Source organism: Convolutriloba macropyga, chromosome 13, assembly GCF_964194025.1.
Source record: "Convolutriloba macropyga chromosome 13, txConMacr16.3, whole genome shotgun sequence".
Lineage (NCBI taxonomy): Eukaryota > Metazoa > Xenacoelomorpha > Acoela > Convolutidae > Convolutriloba > Convolutriloba macropyga.
Genome location: NC_134480.1, coordinates 860,890 through 880,663, shown reverse-complemented (window position 1 = coordinate 880,663; position 19,774 = coordinate 860,890). Strand labels below are relative to the sequence as shown.

General features: G+C 35.8%; 1 protein-coding gene across 1 annotated transcript in view; it reads left to right on the top strand.

Moving 5' to 3' along the window:
• LOC142351846 (uncharacterized) overlaps positions 1–19,774 on the top strand; it is a 159,280-nt gene that overhangs the window by 61,917 nt on the left and 77,589 nt on the right. Inside the window, exon 7 of the mRNA XM_075404073.1 lies at positions 14,869–15,105. Within this exon, the coding sequence (XP_075260188.1) occupies positions 14,869–15,105 (237 nt within the window). The remainder of the gene's footprint in view (positions 1–14,868; positions 15,106–19,774) is intronic.

The following is a 19,774-nucleotide window of genomic DNA, read 5'->3' as shown; positions in this document are numbered from 1 at the left end:
CCTGAAGAGGAGGATGAGGTGACGGATGTAGGCATTGGGTTCACCTGCGCATAATTTGCTGTTTCCACAGAAAGAGGCTGTAGTGAGGATTGAGCTATCGTGAAGAGGGCTGGTGTTGGCATTTCGAATACTGGTTCTGGTACTGGGTGGGGCAGCAACAACGGTGTGAGGGGTGAGGGCAAGATGTCCTCGACTTCCAGCGTAATGAGGTCGTATGCTGTTGGGTCCACATGTGGAGCAATTGGGGAACCTCCATCCTGTGCTATGGGAGCGACTGCTGTGGAGTCGCTAAAACAAGAAAGTGTTAAACAAGAGTACTAGATTAACAAGAAGTTCTTCCGGAGTTGCCTGATAATCAGGGTCATTTTCGAAAGAGTCCTTTGAAAGTGAAAAGCCTCATGAGCGTTTGCTTTTGTTAGACTGAAAAGTATGTAGATGCAAAGAGTGAAAATCCGGTTTACTGTGATGCTACTGGTAAATCATAGCATTCTTAAATAGAGGTGGGGGGAGGGGTTTATGTTTGATCGAATTATTGTGTACAAGAGAAGAAAATTTCTTATGCTAATTTTTTTGCTAATGATGTTTTAGGGCCTAGGAGTGCTTTCAGGTTATAGGCATTAAATGCGCTTCGAAGTAGTCAAAAAAGGCCTTCTAGGAAATTAAATACAGTCCCAATGATGGCCATTTCTTTTAATACGTACCAGGGCTATCCAAATATTTCGACAAGGGATTCTTTTAAATAGTTGCCGTTGACGAGATCTCGCCAATTGAGACCATGAAGTGTAAATTCTTTTCCCTTAATAAACAATTTCTTAGAATAAATGTTGTAATCGCTTTGTAATTGTGAGAATTGTGCTTGTATTTGTGCTTGTTTCGCAAGATCTGCAAAGATTACAGCTTGTGCTGCTTCAAATTTCTCGGCGGCGTCATCTAGTAATTGGTTGAATTGCATCTTATCAATGAACTAAGTCCAATCGTGTTGACTATATATGCCGAGTTGTTGTGCTGTAACGTCCGCGTGGTTGAAGCGGTTTTCAAAAGTTCTGACTGGGTTTCGAGCTATAATTGGATAAGAGTTAAACTGTATGGCTCATCAGTATCCGCATCTAGTGAGATTTTTTGATCAAATTTTCCTGATTCACATGGTGCTTTATTCGACCAGGGAAGGGTCTTTCGTGTTACTTGGTCTACAAACTGTAATTTGTTTTGGTAGAATAGAGGAACGCGTTCAAAACAATTTTTTTTCTAATACATAAAAAGGTGATGATACAACTTTACACTTAAAAAGTGAAATAACATTTGAGCTTTCAAGTGTAGCGAATATATTTCGCTGTCCGCTGATAAAATATCCTAGAATTAGGAATTTTTTGTTAAAAGAACAAAAGCAGTTTGTTTGAGATCACGGTCCAAACCGCAAAGTTTTTCTTTAAAAATAGATAGACTCATATGGTCCATTTCCAGCAAGACTCCTCTGACAATATAGTCGTGCTTTGCATCAATGTGCAATGTTGGTTGTACGGCACCAAACCAATTTTGTTTTCTGAAAAGTTCGTACTTTTCAGAGTTACGATAAACGGTTGATTCTTGTGGAATAAAATATCCATTGCGGATATCTGATTTAGTATATGTGGTGATGGAAGGTTCTCCATTAGGACTAGTTATGTGTATATCTCTAAGTTCGACTGATGCTTTGCCTGTGATAAAGTTAAAATCTTCTTGGTATTGAACAAAAATGTCTTGGTACTGTGTAGCATAATAGGGGCGATCTCAATTACATTTATAGAGAGGTTTTGTGAGAACTTCAAAACGAGAAAGTGCAGATTCATCATAAAGGTGTTTTTGAAAAAAGCTAGAGTACATGTGTTCATTATGTTTATGACCAGGATTAGATTCGTTATTTTCTAGTGTTTCAAAGAAATTGTGTTTTTCAAATTTGATCATGCGTGCATAAGATTTATCAACGTACAAAATACGAGAGTGATTGTCTGGTTCCCAAATAACTGTTGCCCTAATATCGTGATTGGGATGGCAGTAGCCTTTTTCAAGGTCGAATTTAATACGGGTTTTGCCATAGTCAATGCTTTCTGACTTCACATCAAAACTAAGCGTGATGTTAGTTAATTGAAGTGACCATCTTAGTGTATGGATGATATGATATGCGCGTTCAGGATTTTTACCTGGACAATGAGCCCAGGGATTATCTGTGGCATTTGGGATCCATTCATGGTCCCGTGGATTATATACCAGGTTTCCGTGTTGGAAAGCAAAAGGTCTGTAGCGATCAAGTGAAAACGGCCTTATTTGGCTTCAATATTAGCTCGCCGCGTGGATCGTCGAGTACATCAAATTGTATTATTTGTGGATGATAGTGGTGTTTACTTATGAGAGCAAGGCGTGCAAGTTCTCTGCGAGCTTCAATTTCTGTTGGAAAGAAAGGTCTTTCCATATTGTTAACATACAATTTATGGTGATCAAAGTTGAGGCCTCTTTTAAGTGCGACTTTGTGACAAAAAGTTTTCTTTGTCGCTAAGTTTAGCATGTATGGCGCAGGCGCGTACTTGAAGTGTTAGAATTTGTAAAACCATTTGTACTTGAGCGGAGAGGATTTGAAAATCTGCTGGTTTCATCTGACATTCGCCAATCTTATTGAGCTTATAAAACTGCATGTTTGTAATATGCTTTGGGGAGCAATCATAGTGCGTGACTACTAGATCCGGTACACCTGATTTAGGTGTGGAGATATTGTGTGTATCAACTTCAATAGTTTGTTTTATAGGAGGTGGGTGAGATGTGTAAGAGAGTCCAAAGTGAGGATTGTAGAATACGAAATACCCTGCTGTGTTTTTCGAGCATCTGTCAAATTTATAGTGTGTCTCTTGACAAATGAAGGGTGATGGGTTTGTTTTTACTCGCAAGATGGGCGGTGCAGCGGTTTGTGGGTGGAAAATCAGGTCGACTACAATTTCGAACGATAATGTAACTTTAGATTGTTTAAGTAATTCGTGTGCTCGTTGTTTCTGTACTGGTGTGGTTTTGTATGATTTAGAGAATCTCTGTTTAGACCAATTATGTAGTTGGTCAGCGTTATGATCTCCAGGTAGAGTTGGATAAACTTTCGTAGTATCAGGTTGTTTTCCGATACAATGGTGAGAGTGTTGGTCGAGATTTTGAACTTAGTGTGGTTATAGATGAAGTACCTTGAAAAGTGAGTGGTAGTGAGCTTTGAAATGAGGGTGTTGTTTTGACTGTAGTAATTATTCGAAAATTGTCATGGAGTAGCTGAAGATAATTGAGAGCTAATTGGATCAAAAATAGAGGTGTCTCAAATACGAGTAATATTAATAATAATAATTTTATTAATTAATAATATCTTGTGGTACATCGTTTATGAGTGAAACATTGTGAATTGGCTGTGGCAATTCCGAACTATTGGTTTTATCTGTGTTTGCAAAGTTTATAGGTTGAGAGGAGAATTGTGGTGTGTGTGTGTAATTAATTAATTAAATCAGGATGTGGTGCTCGTGGTGGAGCGCGTAAAATAGTTGGTTGTTGGAGTGTTGTATTTCCTATAAAGCCTGATTATGGCAATTGAGTCTGTGTGTTTTGATGGCGTTGTTGTTGTTGTGCTTTCGTCTGGTGTGTTTGCTTTTGGCCTCGATAGGTGGATATGGGATTACTGATTTTGGGTTAAAGTGGAGGAGAGTGTCCAGTAGGACGAGGTCTATCTGCAGACTTGGCAGTATTAATGATTGAGTAGGGGTGTTCTTCGGTTTCTTGTGCTTGTGATTTTTCAATAAAGAGTTTCAATAATGACTTTTTGGGGCTTGGTTTGCTTAATCGTTTCACTGTATGAGAAGTAGGTGAATCCAAAACGGTGGGAGCACTTGGGTTAGTATTTGGTTGTTGACTAGAGGACGCAATTGTGGCGTTATTCTCTGGCCCAGAGTTGGGCAATTATCGCACTAATAGACTTTATAATTTGTGGAAGTTGGAACAACAATTATTAACAGACTAAGATATTTGAAGTAGGTATACTAACTCGGATTGCTGCGAAGGGTAATTCTGGTGGGATGACATTGTGTTGATGGACGAGATCTAAAAAATCAACAGAATAAACAGTTAACAACTCTTCAATTGTGTAATCTTTTCGAGCAAAAGATAAGGTGTGGATATGTGATTTTACGTTTGTGAGCTATGGTTTTGCGAGTTGCTGCTATCCTTCATCCAGCCTAAGAAGTTCTTTAAAATGTTTAGTATCGTATGAGGCTGGTAAAGCGTCAAGATTTATTGTGTATACAAGGTCGGAATAAAGTAGTCCAGATAATACAAGTGTGGCTTGAGGTGGGAATATTTGGAGATAGAAAAGAGCAATGTGTTCGTTATGAAATGTCTAATAAAGAAAACCCATTCACAACACATGTGTGAATACAATATTTGATCTAAGCTTTAGACATGGTCTTGAAATCGGATTTTTTTAGGTTTAATTTTTTGAATATATCTAAATGTATCAGCGTATGGTGTTGTCTTGAAAATTACTTTAAACTTTTGTTGCGAAGAAATTGAATATCTGGTTTTGAATGAAATTGAGCTGAACTTTCAGTACTGTGAGACTGAAATTGTAATACGGTGGTGGCTTTCGTGAGCAGCTCGGTCGAGTACATCAAATTGTGTTACTTGTGGGTGATAGTGGTGTTTACTTATGAGACCAAGGCGTGCAAGTTCTTTGCAAGCTTCAATTTCTGTGGGAAAGAATGGCCTTTCCATATTGTTAACATACCAATTTATCGTGATCAAACCTGAAGCCTCTTTTAAGTGCAACTTTGTGACAAAAGTTTTCTTTGTCGCTAAGTTTAGAATGTATGGCGTAGGCGCGTACTTGAAGTGTTCGAATTTGTGAAAATTTTTGTACTTGAGCGGAGAGTATTTGAAAGTCTGCTGGTTTCGTCTGACATTCGCAAATCTTATTGAGCTTATAATATTGCATGTTTGTAATATGCTTTGGGGAGCAATCATAGTGTGACAACTAGATCCGGTACACCTGATTCAGGCGTGGAGATATTGTGTTTATCAACTTTAATAGGTTGTTTCATAGGAAGTGGGCGAGAAATGAATAAATCAAGCAATAAGAAGATTAGATTTGTAATGGAGATGTGTAAGAGAGTCCAGAGTGAGGATTGTAGAATACAAAATACCCTGCTGTGTTTTTCGAGCATCTGTCGAATTTATAGTGTATCTCTTGACAAATTTAAGTAATTCGTGTACTCGTTGTTTCGGTACTGGTGTGATTTTGTATGATCTAGAAATTATCTGCTTAGCCCAATTATGCAGTTGTTCAGCGTTATTTTGATCTCCAAAAACGATTGGAGGGGGAACAACAAATTTTGGGTCAAGTTTTAATGGTAGAGTTGGATAATTTTTCGTAGTATCAGGTTGTTTTCCGATACAATGGTGAGAGTGTTGGTCGAGATCTGGTTTAGGCGAGTTTGAACTTAGTGTGATTATAGATGCAGTACCTTGCAACCCGAGTGGTAGTGAGCTTCGAAATGAAGGTGATGTTTTGACTATATTTAAAGAGTGATTTGTGTGTGCTTGTGAGTGTGAGAGTAAGCGTTCAATATTTGTTACTGGTCTTTGTATTTGTTACTGGTTTATAGTGATTACTCGAAAATTGTGATGGAGTAGTTAAAGATAATTGAGAGCTAAGTGGATATGTGATTTTACTTTGTGAGCTATTGTTTTGCTATTTGCTGGTATCTTTCATCCAGCCTAAGAATTTATTTAATATGTTTAGTATCGTATGAGGCTGGGGTAGCGTCAAGATTTTTTGTGTATACAAGGTCTGAAAATAGTAGTTCAGATAATTCAGGTGTGGCTTGAGGTAGGAATATTTGTAGATAGAAAAAAGCAATGTGTTCGTTAGTGAAATGTGTAATGTAGAAAACCCATTCACAACAAGTGGGTGTGAATACAATATTTGATCTAAGCTTTAGACATGGTCTTGAAATCGAATTTTGTTAGGTTCAAATTTTTGAATATATCAAAAGGTATCAGCGTATGGTGCTATCTTAAAAAATACTTTAAACTTTTGTTGTGAAGAATTTGCAAACCTGGTAAATGAAAATGAGCTGAACTTTCAGTACTCTGAGACTGAAATTATAAAGTTGTTTTAAGAGGGTGGCTTTCGTGAGCAGCTCGGTTAAATTTTCTTGGAGCTGATTCTTTTGCTGTAGTAGCTGGTTTACAAAAAAGATAAGATCTGTGCTGTGAGACAGTACTTGTAGTTAAAGAGAAGAGAAAGTGAAATCAAATATCAGAACTTAGGGAAAAGTCGAGTTAAGAGAGTGTGGATTGAGGTTAATTCAAGAGAGAATAGAAAAAATAGAAAGAGAAAGCATCTAGTTTGAGAAAGAGGTGGATTGAAAAGTGATATTAGGCGATACAATATAGCCTGATCACGATATTTTTATATTATCACGTTTTTATTATTTTTTCGTGGGGAATGGCCTGTAATACCCTTCCTCTCATTTCCCAATGGAGGGGTTTTTCTGGTTCTGCTAGGGTGTCAGGGGAAAAGATAGTCCGTGTGCTTTGTTTACTATATTATAGTATTTGATTATTTAATCCCAGTAAAGTAATTGTGTTAGGGGGGGAGAGGAGTGAAAGAACTATCAAAATTTTCCCTCTTGTAAAAGAGAACGCGGGAGTTGTTTTTTGTTGGATTTTTATTTAGTAGGTATTTATTGTGTTATGCTAATTTGAATTCGGCCAAATAATGCGCGAAGAGTGATCTTGTGTAGTGTAAGAGTAGTGTGCATGTAATTTAAATGTGCGTCGTTCTCCAAGCCGTAATCTTTTATTGTGGTATGAAGACTCTATAGTCTTTCAAGTTTTCCGAGTGACTTTCGGGTATTCCAGACAAACTAAAAGGTGGTGGGGGTGGGAAGGTTCATTTGTAGATGGTATGTCTGGGTTGTCTAGACAAAACGAGACAGATTTTGACTTAGTGATAGTCGGTTTTTTAGGATGGAGTCGTAACGAAAAATTGTCCGAAAAGTGTTTCTCCATTTTCCCTTTAATCTGGAACGAAAAGTTCTTTCGGGCCATATTGTACAATATTACTTCTATGACGAGTTATTTGTTTACCAGAGAAGTCTTCTAGTTTATAAGTGACCAATGTGGGTATCAATTTTTTTGTATGGCCCAATGTTCTGTGGTTGGATCTCTTTTGATTTTACTATTTTATGTGGTTTATTTACAATTGAAATATAAGTGTTGATTTTAAGTGGTTGCGCCGTTCCGAACCCGCGATTCACGAATGTGCGTAAATGTTTATTCTGGTTTAGATAGTTGTGAACTTCTTTATAAACTTCTGAGTGTATGTTTTCGCGATTGAGAAGTCAATGTGCAGAGGTTACTTTCTGTATTTTTTTAATTTGTGGATGATGACCAGGGTGGTAAGTATGTATGTGTTTGGGAAAGGAATCACATGGCGAATTGTGTGAAGGTTTACATTTCCCGAAGCTATCTGAAGTGGAAGATAGATTAAACATTTTTTTTTGGTTTCTGACCAAATAAAAGTTCATATGGTTATGAATCCATATTGGTTCTAATTTGTGAATTGCAGGCAAAAGGAAGTGTTTTCATTTTCTGTGACCGTGTGTCGTATTGTGAGTCTAAAACTGTGCGAAGAAAATGTTTTTAGTTGACAATTACTATTCTCAACGAGTCCGCTAGACCATGGTGCGTATGATGTTTGTGGTTTAAATTGCACATTATTTGTGTGGCAAAATTGTGTAAATTCTCCGTTAATTTATTCAATTTCATTATCTGTTACTAAAAAATCGGATATCCCGAATTTGACGATCCAGTGATCAGATATTACAGTGAGTGCATTGCTGCATCTTTTTTGGTAGAAGTGTGCAGGACGACATAAAGTGTGAAGGCGTCTGCTATAACATAGACATAGGAATTTGCATCCAAAGACGAGAGATTGGGCCTTTTGTTTCCGTTGAGATACCGTCATTAAAGTATGGTGAAACTTCTAAACATGGCTGTCGTGCTGACCTGAGTAAATTTGGCATGGATTTGTTCGTTTACCAATTCAAGCAATCTTATGTAAGTATTGCGATCCTTGTTTTAGTATTCGGGCAGTAATAGTTTTCTATTATTTTAGCATATGTTTTTCACGACCAGGATGGCCTAAAAGACTGTGAGAACGTGCAATATGAGTTGTTTCTTGAATGTTGTATATGAGATGGTTTATGTAATTTAAGAACCCTTTGTTTGCACGGACAGTTAGTGAAGGGACCGGCGGGGCGGTGGGGGGGGGGGGGGGGGGTTGGGGGTAGTGATTCTCATATTTTTTTCCAGAGGAAAAGTTTTGTGATAACCCGGCTGTTGTGCTCCATTGAGAAGTGTATCGTTGACTTCTGTTTGTTCGTTGTACAAATAATTATAGACTTCTGGCGATTTAGGTTTAAGATGGCCCAGTGCTTGGAGAGAGAAATTAATGGTGTTTATTTACCCTGCATAATTTGCATTTTGAGTAGACTGTGTAAATGGTTCTGTTTTATTTGTGTTCATAGGGACATCAGTGTGTTGTGCAATAGGATAGGTTTCTTAAAATGAATGATTTTGTTTAAAATTGCTGTGTTTTGTGTTGTTTTAATCGTTCTAAAGATTTAACCTTGGTTTTGAATTCGCGATTTGAGACAGGAAGATAGAAATCATTTTCGATTTATACTTTAAAATGAATGTCTTTGATCTGTAAGTACAATGGAAAATGTGGTGATTCTATGGTAGTGTCCGGATTTATTGTGTAAAAATATTCCTTTGAGAAAGCAATGTGACACTGTATAGGTTGAGTATGTTGGTTATGTGTCTTAAAAGTTTAAATGGAATCGGGGATCTGAATTGTTGTCAGACAGTGTTCGTCTTGTGTTGTTGTCGGTAGTGAATGACTCAATAAAGCTGAAAGTGAAAGGATTTTCCATATCTCCAAATTTTGTGCAGTTTTGAGAATTTCATTAAAATTAATTGAAATTTATATACCCTCTGGTTTGGTTTGTTCTTTTGTTTGAACAATAAGGGAATTGGTTTTTGGTCAGTGTATAAAATAATAGGATGCTGCGACCCTTGAATTAGAAATTAGTTTTGAAAAGTGCATAAATTATTGCTGAACATTTGCGAAGATTGGTTGAGAGTCTAAGTTCGATGGTGGATAATAAACGAGAGTTTGCTGAAACTCATTCCATTTTTCCAAATTGATTTCCATTTTTTGTGATGTGCAGCTCCAATGCCAAAATTAGAGGCATCGCATAACATATAAAAGAGTTTTTCTGAGTTAGGAATTGCGAGACAAAGTCTTTCATCTGTAAGCTCCTTTTTTACTCTGTCAAATGTTTGTTGTTGTTCGGAATTCCATTTCAAATCTGTTGTGTGTCGGAGTTCCAGAAAGGTCTTATAATATTTTGAAAGTTATAGATATACTTCGAGATGAAAAAGGGAAATCCAACATAATTTCATGTTTTTTTTTTAATTTTTCGGTGGTTTTGATTTTAAAAATCCATTTGGATTTTAGTGGGTGTATGTGATTGTTTCAAATTTGTTGTCCCAATAATATAACCGAATCTAAGAAAAAGAAAAATTTTTCAGGATTGGCTTTGAGGTTTTCGTTTTTGAGAATTCTGAGGTATTGTTCAAGTGGTTGTAACATTGTGTCTGTTGTAGTGTCTTGTGTGAAAACATCATCAAGAAATGTGATGATTTTATTTTTGCGAGTCAGTGGTTTGAAAAAAATACTCATAAAGGAAGAAAAGGCTGCTGGGCCAATTGAAATGCAGTAAAACAAACGTGTAAAGCCGTATTGTTGTCCTACTTTGACAAAATGTGTGAGTCTTTGTCACGGTTTGTCTAGCGGCACCTGGTTGTATGCGCTGTTCATGTCAGCTATAGAAAAAATCGATCCTTTAATACGTATTAGTTTTATTTGGATTGGTTTTTTGGACAGCTGCATTTTGTTTCGTCAATCATTGTGTTCGGTTGACGAGCACCTAAAACGATTTTCAGTGATTCTCCTTTTCTAAGAAAAAATACTGGATTAATGAAAGTGTTCCCCGTAGTGAGTGAATCTGTGTTTACAGGTGCTATGATATCGAGTGTGTTAAAATATCAACTAAGTGTTGTACTCGGGCTTGTAATTGAAGAGTGATGCGGGTTGCTCTTTGTTTCTTAAAAACCGCTGTTGCTTTTAAGGGTAGGCAAAAGGTATATGAAGCTTTTTTGTTTCAATTTTTTTCACGTTTCTTTGTTTAGTGAGGATTAGACAAAAAGTTTTCCAAGTGTTTCTGATGTGCCGTGCATAAGTTAGTTTGAAGTATAAGCATCCATGAATTCCGTGAAGTAAATATTGCGATATTTCATTGTTTATAAATCATTGAGTGAAACTTAGTGTGCATATCCAAATGGTCCTTTTACAAGTGTTAGTGGATGATTTAAGGGGTTTGGTAATAATATTTGGATAAATGATTGATAAGGGTATTCAAGGTTGTTATTATCCACAAAAGAGTAAATATTTTTTTGCAGAGTGGTATAAATGAAAAATCATATGCATAAAAATAGTGCCGTTAGCATATTTGTTTTAACATTCATATGAGGATAAAGAAAAAGTTAAAGTTCTGTGTTCAAAGGGTTGACTATGTAGTGACCGATCAACAACAACAGGAAAAAACTGTGAACACTGTTGGGGTGATTTGATTGAAGAATCATAATATTTCAGTGATTTAGTTTCATGATTATGTTTAATCTCTATTGAATGAGATGAACATTTTATCAAATCCATATATTTTTCTAAGAAAGGTGGTCCTAGGATATTGAATTTTGTTTTTGAGACCTGAAAGGTTAGTGTGAAGGAAGTATTTCTGAGAGTTCTATTGTCTATTACATCTGGGTAGAGGATAAGTTTTATTGTGCCATATGATTGTAATTTAGATTTATATGCCGCTGAGAGAACAAATGTTGATGCTTTTAGTGGTAATTTCTGGCAATCTTTAATTTCATTCCAAGTATCATTATTTAGGACATTGAATGTAGCGCCTGAATCAATTAGAAAGTCAATATCAAGGAGTGGTTGAGAAGCTGTTTTCGTATGATCAGGTGATTGTTGTATGTATATTGTTAGCGGTGAAACCCAATTACCACATGAGTGTTGCATTCTTCTTGGCTGCTAAAATATTTGTCTTGGGTATCTTGATTTAATTCTAAGAGTAAATAATTGAATTGTTGGTCTAGAAGTTGTTGTTCTGAGAAGTTTTGTGATTCTGCATTTTCTGTGTTAGACATTGTGTTGTCTGTTTGTTCTTAGTCTAAGAGTGAGTTAATGTAGTTTCTTACATTTTGATTTTGATTGCGTGAGAATGGTTGTCGTGAACGATTTGCATTTTTATTATAGTGATATGGTTGTGGTATAAAATTATTTGAATATGTGTTATTAGTGTTATAAGTAGGATTTTTCTGAGAGTTGGAGGGTCTTGGGTATGGTGAACCGTTTCTACTCGGTGGTTTAAATTTACTTTTACCGTAATAGGGTCTTGAGTTTGGATGTGAGAACTTATTTGGACTTCTATGTCTTGAATTATCACGGTAATCTCTACTGTTGCTTCTAGAGCGATAAGAAAAACACAGTGGTTTACCGGTCATATTGTTTGATGTGACTTGTTTGCTTGGAATGTTTTGGTTACCTTTCATTTCTTGATTACAAGTTTGTTTTTGAAAATTAATTTTTTCAAGTGGTTTTGTGTATCTTTTGTCAGAACAGGTAGAAATGCTGTGTGCGATCGTTAGCATTTTTTACAAAAGTTTAGGGAGAGTGGTTTTCCTTTAAATTTTGGATTATTTGAGTACTTTTGACGTACTACGTTTATCCCCAGTGCAATATATTGGTCCATTATATGCATATCATCTGCTGTGAGATATCTAGTGAGAGGTTATTTATTGATGAGGAAAAATTGAAATTTGTGCTTTGTTTATGTCTATCTATGTGTGTTCTTGTGATATCTTATTGATGTTTTTTTCTACTAAATCTAATTGTGCAAATTGAATAGAAATTATGGTTCCAATGCAGTTGATTTGTGGTTTGCAATCTTTTTGAGAGCTATTCTGGCTAATTGTGGATCAACTGGTTTGACAAGTGCGTCATTCATTTTTGCATTACCCATATCTGAAGCGTTAGTAACAAATGCTTTTCGAGTCAGTGTTTTTATCTGTTCACCAGAAGCACAAGTTATGCTTTCTAATAATAGTTTCGCTTGTGTTAGCGGTTGTTGATTATCGAATGTCTTTTTAAATACACTGCATCACGCTTGCCATTTTTTTTATTCTTAGTGGTACACGTGAGTACCATTGTTGTGCCGGGTCAATTAGGGCCGTTTGTAACATGGCAACTCGTTTGAGAATCCATGCTTTATGATATGGTGAATCAGTCTGTTGTGGTCCTGCCGTCCTTACCATAATCGCTGTGATAGGATTTAAGAAACCCTCTGTTGTGTAAGTAGGATCAGTACCATCAACCGGTCCTATAGAAGGCTGCTTGGGCACTGAGCCTCCTAAATAAGGGTGCATCATCTGTGTATTTTGGCGAACTACAGGTGACGGTGTTTGTGTAGATGCCGCCTGTAGATAATAAAGAATTGGAGAATATGTTGTTTGTTGAATACTCTGTGAATTGAGTTGTCGACTAAATTTACTAATTGTTGTGGAGTAGTTTGAATATTCTGATTTTTTGTTTGTTTTGGTTGGGTTAAAGTATTTAAAATGACGGGTTCAGTGTTAAAGTGTACAGAGTTTTGTCTTTGTTAGCGTGGTAAATGTGTGTTTACGGTTGCTAATGTAGGTAGAGTTGTAAATAGAGGATTTGAGTTTTGTGTCATTTCAGTCGAATTCACCGGCTGTCGTTGTTGGTGGTCCTGGTAAATATTTGTGTTGCTGGTGTTTTCATTAGTGACATGATTGACATCATTAGTTTGGTTATTATTTTGGCCCTTATCTTCAAGGTCAATGAAGATGTTCACTGTATGTAATGAAAAGAGTGTTCCATCACCTAACAATGTGAAGTTAAATTCTGTTTCTGTAGTTTCGTTAATACAAATGTCTGTAGGTTGTGATTGGACAATAGTATCCAATTTTTTATCGGTGATGTTTCCAGAGATCTGTGTTCTCTGGATTTTTTGTACATGTAAATGGTTGATTCATTATAGTTTTTCATTTCAGTATTGTTATGGTTAATGGTTAGTGTTTGCATAATTTCTGCTGTTACTTCTGTGATTTTTACAAATTTTTGTGGAAACCAGTTGGAATCATAAATGTAATGTAGTGTTTCCGGGAGTTTAGATAGTAATTGTGAGTATGTCTCAGCTATTAGTTTTGCAGCTGGAAAATTGTGTCTTTCGAGGCTTTTCCAAAATCTGTGTATGTACCAAGATAGAAGTATAAGAGAATCGAGAACCTTTTCTTCATGTAAGTTTGCGTCTTTTACAGAGCTTGTATATGTTTTAAGAGGATGAGTGAGACCTTCTCTTTCTTGTTGTACGCTCTTTTCTCGTGATTGTAAAGCGGCAATATTGAGTGTGGAAGTGAGACGTTTAAGAAATTCGAAGGAAGAAGATTTTCGAAATAAATCCATTTTGTCCAAGTGATGTTTTTCTAACCCTACTCTATTAAGAAATTCAAATAGTGTATCTGATAGTTGGTTAAAAAAGGTGTCATATATAAGGGAAATATATATATATATTTGTGAGAGGATCACAAATAAAAAGAATCGAGCCCTTTGTGAGTTGAGATCCATAAATTTCAATTAGATAAGAGAGAAACGCAGTTCGTGAAACTTGTGAAGCTTTATCTGGTAAAGAAAGGAAAGGCTGTTGCTCTGCTGCAAAAGAATGATATTTGAGTTGTTTTGTTGTGTTTTGAAGTAAATTCAATGAGATGTCACTTTGAAGACGTATGTTCTGTTGTGTAAGAACAGCTAATTGTAGCTCGTCACAGTGTGTCTGTATTTGAGGAAGTTTGACCAATGCGATTGTTTTTTTTCCGAGTTCGTTTTTTAGTTTTGTTGGGGTTGTGTTTCCTGTTTTTCTAAGTTTTAAATGAAGAAAAGTTATAAGATTATAAAAACTAATTCTAAGTTTCTTTCTTAAAAGTGAATAGTGTGTTTTGTGTGTGTTCTTTTTTTATGGTTAGAATTTGTTAACTCACTGGTCGCACCAATTAAGGCAGACCCAAGGTGGGCTCCTTTTACAGCCTTAAAGCATAAAGAGCTAGGGCTATTTATTTCTGCGGGCGGATTAGACTTACCTATATCTCTCAGACTAACCGACTCGGTAAAACATTGAAGGTGTACTTCAATTATAACGATGTATAAAAGAGTTAACACCGGAGTCAGAAGTGTACACATCGTGCAAATACTCTTATAGACTGACTATAGTTAGTGGAGTGCTCTCTATATAAAAGAGATTAGTGTCTTCTCAGTCTATGATTGGCTGGAGGTGTACATCTAGTATTTCAACTGCTACAGTAAATTGCTTAGAAGTTATGAAAAAAAATTAGGCTAAAAAATTTTCCGTCAAAGCAGTTTCCTAATTGAATTCTAAGCAATGGAGCTGAAAACAAGTTCGTATTTTGCAATTTCAACCGAATAAATTTATTAGTTGATTGTAGGACGTTGAGCGATACTTTGATACGAGAATTTATCATGCAAAAACTCATAATATGTAACGCCTTGACCATTTTGACAATGAGTCTTATGAGTTTCTAAACCATAAATATTCTTGCATCTTTGAGGCATTTAGGAAGCAATTTTTTTCCTGATTTTAGTCCTGCCTCGGAATATCAACTGACTGCGTCGTACTACAAAAAATACTTGTTTTACGACCCATATGACTCGGAAATGCATGCTATACCTGAATACCTGCTGTGCCAGTATTTATTACCCGATGGAATTGAGATCGATAATTGTGATATTTCTACTCCGACTGGTGACCCTTTAAACATTCATGTGGGCGAATGGTGTGTCGTTGACGACATGCTACCTCCCGAACACTCATCCTACTTGTAAGTTATTGTACATGTCAGTACCCACCCGGGATTAGTCCTGATTCAAAGGTACTGCTAACTCATCAGGTCATTAATGAATGCGTTACACTTCCCAGATGGAATTGAGATTGATGATTGAGTAATTGAGCCGAGAAACGAGTCATTGTGTTTTCAGAAGTTAATCGATTTTTGCGCTTATATGCGCTGATTTTCGAAAATTTGAGCGCAAAACAAAGCATATTAATGCGCTGAATTATGCTGAAATGCGCTGGAACATTGCAAGAAATGCGCTGAAATGCACTGATCTTTCAAAATTTTCAGCGCAAAAACCTTACATAATAATGCACTGAAAGGTGATGAAATGCGGTGAAACTTCGTATGAATTGAGCTGAATTTTCATCGCAATTCTTACAAAGTTTCACCGCATTATAATGTAGAGTTTTTGCGCTAAATTTTTTGAAAAATAAGCGCATTTCAGTGCATTTCTTACCTAATTTTCGGAAAATTTCTCGACCCGAGTCAGTATCTTGACTAAAAAATGTACTATAGTGATAGTAAAATTGTCCGAAAGGCAAAAAAAGCACAGAATCTTTTCACAACATTCAAAATAATCAAAAATTCAAAAGAAAATTAACTACGTCCTTCCTCTTAATCATTCAAGGATCATATGTGGTTTCCAAGTGGTCTTGTATCATTTCCCGGGTTGTCCGATCTTGTAAAACTGGGCAAGGCCTCAAAAAATCTAGGTTACTGTATTGGGTCTGTATCATGGTTATTAAGGAGCCGCACTCGGGCCTTTCCAAGTTTAATAACAAACGAGCCATAAGTTTCAAAAAAAACCATGACAAATGTCGGAAAACCATCTAGTCAAGTTAGAAACTCACTTGCTAAGATTTTTTCCAAATGTGTTCAATTTTCCCAATGCCGATAAACTAAGAGAACAATTGACAACCCACTTCTTATTTGTCAAACAAAGATTACATGTCATACAAAGCATAACGTTTTTCCTAGTACTCGGGTTGAGGCGCCTACGCTAAAAATAGCTAAAAAAATAATATTTTCAGTGAATGCGGTGAAAAGATGTAAGAATTGCAATTTTTAGCGTTGAATGCGGTGAAAAGAAAAAGAAATCAACCCCAAGAAACGCAAATCTTACAAAAATTCAACGCCAAAAAATACTTAAATTATTTGGTGGTGACTTTTTGAAAGAATCATCATAGTTTTTAATGCTGAAATTCTTATATTCACCGTTTCTTGATGGTAGTAATGAGTAACTTTTTTTCACCGTTTAAGCAGTGAAAACAAAAATTTTATTGCTGAAAACCGCAAATCTTACAAAATCTCGAAAAATCATTCAAGTAACTGACAGATAGCGCAGTGAAAAACAAAGTTGTTGACATGCCGGATGTGAGCGGTTCGAACCCATGTAACGCAGGTTCTTTTTGTAAGAAATCCGTTGAATGCGGTGATATTAAATATTCCACCACTGAAGCTGCAAATCTTACAAAAACTCACCGCTAAAAACAAATAGGCTTGCAAAAATTCATCGCATTCTTCGCAAAAATATGCGGGCGCTTTTCAGGGCACTTCTTGTATTATTTCTTGAGTAAAACTTCGGCCATGGAAGATCCTTCTATGACTACTGAAAGACAATTTTTATCGTTGTAAGATTATCAAGAAATTGTATATTAACATAGAATGGTTACCAGGGGTCATACATTTTATTCTTATAAAACTAACTATGTTTTTTCAGAAAAAAATTATTCGGTAAGGCATCACATATGTGATTCCCCGGCATCACTTTGTAATCCGCCAAAAATCCCCAGCGTACAATGTCTTTTTCAAAGTTGGAAACTAAAAATTAGAGTAAGTCTAAATAACTTAAGTTTTGATATTCGCTGAAAATATTAAAAAATCTGCATATTAACTAAATTTCAATTTTTTGAGTATGTGAAATTTGCAAAGTTATTTTTTTAGCCTACAGAAAGATTTAAATGTGAATTTCAAATGCGGCACAGTAATTTAATATGTCCTCTGACTACAATATGCAAGAGATTGTGGCGCGAGTCAATGTTTTATCTCTCATATATGACCTTGTTTGATTTTTTTCTTCAATAAAAAAATGTACAGTTTTTGGGCTCGGAAATGTTTTTGTATGGTCCTTGTATGATTTCTAGGAAAACATATATGATCTTTGTATTGCGACCAAGCTTTCATGCAAATCATATTTGACCTAGTATGAATACTAAGAATTATATATGGCGTAGCAAGACAACGAAGAGTTTGGAATGATGAAGTTCCCAGGAAAAGAAGACCAGACCAACCAAGCCTAGTGTTACGTAACAACACTGTTCTCGAATGAGAAATCAGACCACTAAACACTTAAAGAAGAAAAAACAAAATAAAAACAAAACAATTTCAATATAGTTAACTGGTTGTCGCAAAAAATTCTCAGGTTTAATTAATTCTGACTGTGGAGATTTTTTTGAGTAGACGTGTAAGGTTTTTGCACACCCTTTTGTTTCAAGTTCTCCCTTCAAGTTTTACAAAAACAGTTGTTGTTAAAAAACATTTTTGAATATCTATAAAAATTTGGTAGCAATTGATCAATTCTAAAAAGCAATAGTTGTATTTTACTTAAATAAAAACATAATATGTTTATGCATGGAGTTGATGCAAGCCCTCAGATACAATATAACTCATAGGTGAATACAAATTTTTAAGATCACATGTCTATTGGAAATAAAAGACTTTTGCGAGAAAACTCTCTCAGCGTACAGAAAAGTGTTTCAGTTGCCTGTATCTAACCACGCCTAAACGTTTGTTCTATTTCGATTGGGAAACGCCTACTAAGTTCAACTAACAAGTGCAAAACGTCATATAACCATCTTTAAAAAATGGCCCTAAATTAGACGAGTCAGTACAATTTTCACCATTAACATGAAAATCAATATAGAGAGATACGCTTCGATTAAAAAGCACATATCAATTCTGTGCAAAGCTCGTCCGAACCAATAGAGCGTTGATCTCGCGGACTCATTAACCAGTTTTTCTCTAAGTGGTCACGAACACGAAAATTGAGGGACGGGTTATTGCAAAAATTTTATTTCCTTGCAACTTTTTACTCAAGTTTCTCCTTCTGGTGAAACTTTGACTTTAAACCACAATAAATATAGTTGTTACAAACTAGGGCATGCCAACAAAATATCTCGGATTGGAATATTTTCTCGGTCTGGAAACATAGAAGGCCTCTTTTGCCTTTACTAGAACAAATCTGCCTACACTACTGTTATCATACGACTTAGAAGACACTAATAGTGATAACTAAGAGGTTCCGAACGTCAAGACATTTAAAAAACAACTAAGAAGGGAAATTTTTAAAAAACGTTCCTCATTAGACTCCCAGTTGACATAGTATTGCTATTTGGGAAACAAGGAAAAACCTACAACCCAGGTTTTGTAGCTCAACCAACTGTCTCCAAATGTAAATTGAACTAATACACTAAGTAAGAAACACCGATATTTTTGCTCAATTTAAATGGGAAACGCCTACTAGGAAATCCCAATGGCCTAAAGCGTCAAATGGAAATTTAAATTAGATCAGTAATTAAAACTTACAATTTTGACAGGAAAAAAATATTCACTACCAATGAGTTACTGAAATCAATCGTCTCCTAAGGTGATCCGACCGAGCAGGATTTTGAATTGAGGAATGAATAAGGAACGAATTGAGAAGTTTAGAGTAGTGACAACTAGCAGATTCAAGAAGCCAAGTGGTGCTTTTAAAAAACCAAAAAGGTCAGAAATATTCTCTCAAGACCTTCTTCAATAGGCGGTCGTCAGTTCACATAACATTCACATAGTTCTATAGCCCGATTGTCCGTCCCCGCCTGCAAACTGAACCAGTAAATTAACTGAAACAACCATCTCCTTTCTCTGGAACTAAGTACTCTCAATTTTTTTTCGGTTTTGGTTGGAAAAGACCTACTAGGAATAGAAAACAGATCCAAAACGTCAGATAGACATCTAAAAAAATTGCTATAAATTAGATTGGTTACTAAAGCTCAGTAACTGTTAACATGAAAATCAAAAGAGAAACCCAGTGAAACCCAATAAGACTCAAATTCGAGGTGCCTAAATATGCTCTGAACGCTTAGATAATCGATCTTCCGTTACACATTAAACCTTGTTTACTGAAGTTCTCGAGAAATAAGTCAGCGACCACTATTTGAAAAATTGTGTACTTTGAGAATTTTTCCCTCAGTTTTTGATTCACAGAAAATTTTGACATTAAAAAGTCTCAGAAACATAAGAACTTTGTTAGAAGACTTTTTAACTCGTAGAGAAAATTTTTTACTTAGCGGAAATATACCTAAAATGCGTTCTCACTCGACTTCAAAAAATATTACAATGATGACTTACAGAATGAGAACTTCCAGTTGTCCTAGTAAAACAAATTAGAAGGATGAATACCAAAAATGGGCACGTTTAGACATCAATACACTCAGTTCCGGAAATTGGTACAAAAAGATCATTGTTTTACAACTCGACGAAACTTTTCTTGATGTCTTCTGAATTAAAAGAATAACTTTCAGGGAGGAAGATTTTTGCAAATATGCGTTCCTCAATTTTTTAGACTACTTAGAGAAAATTATTGGCGGCGATTAATGTGGATATGACCACTACT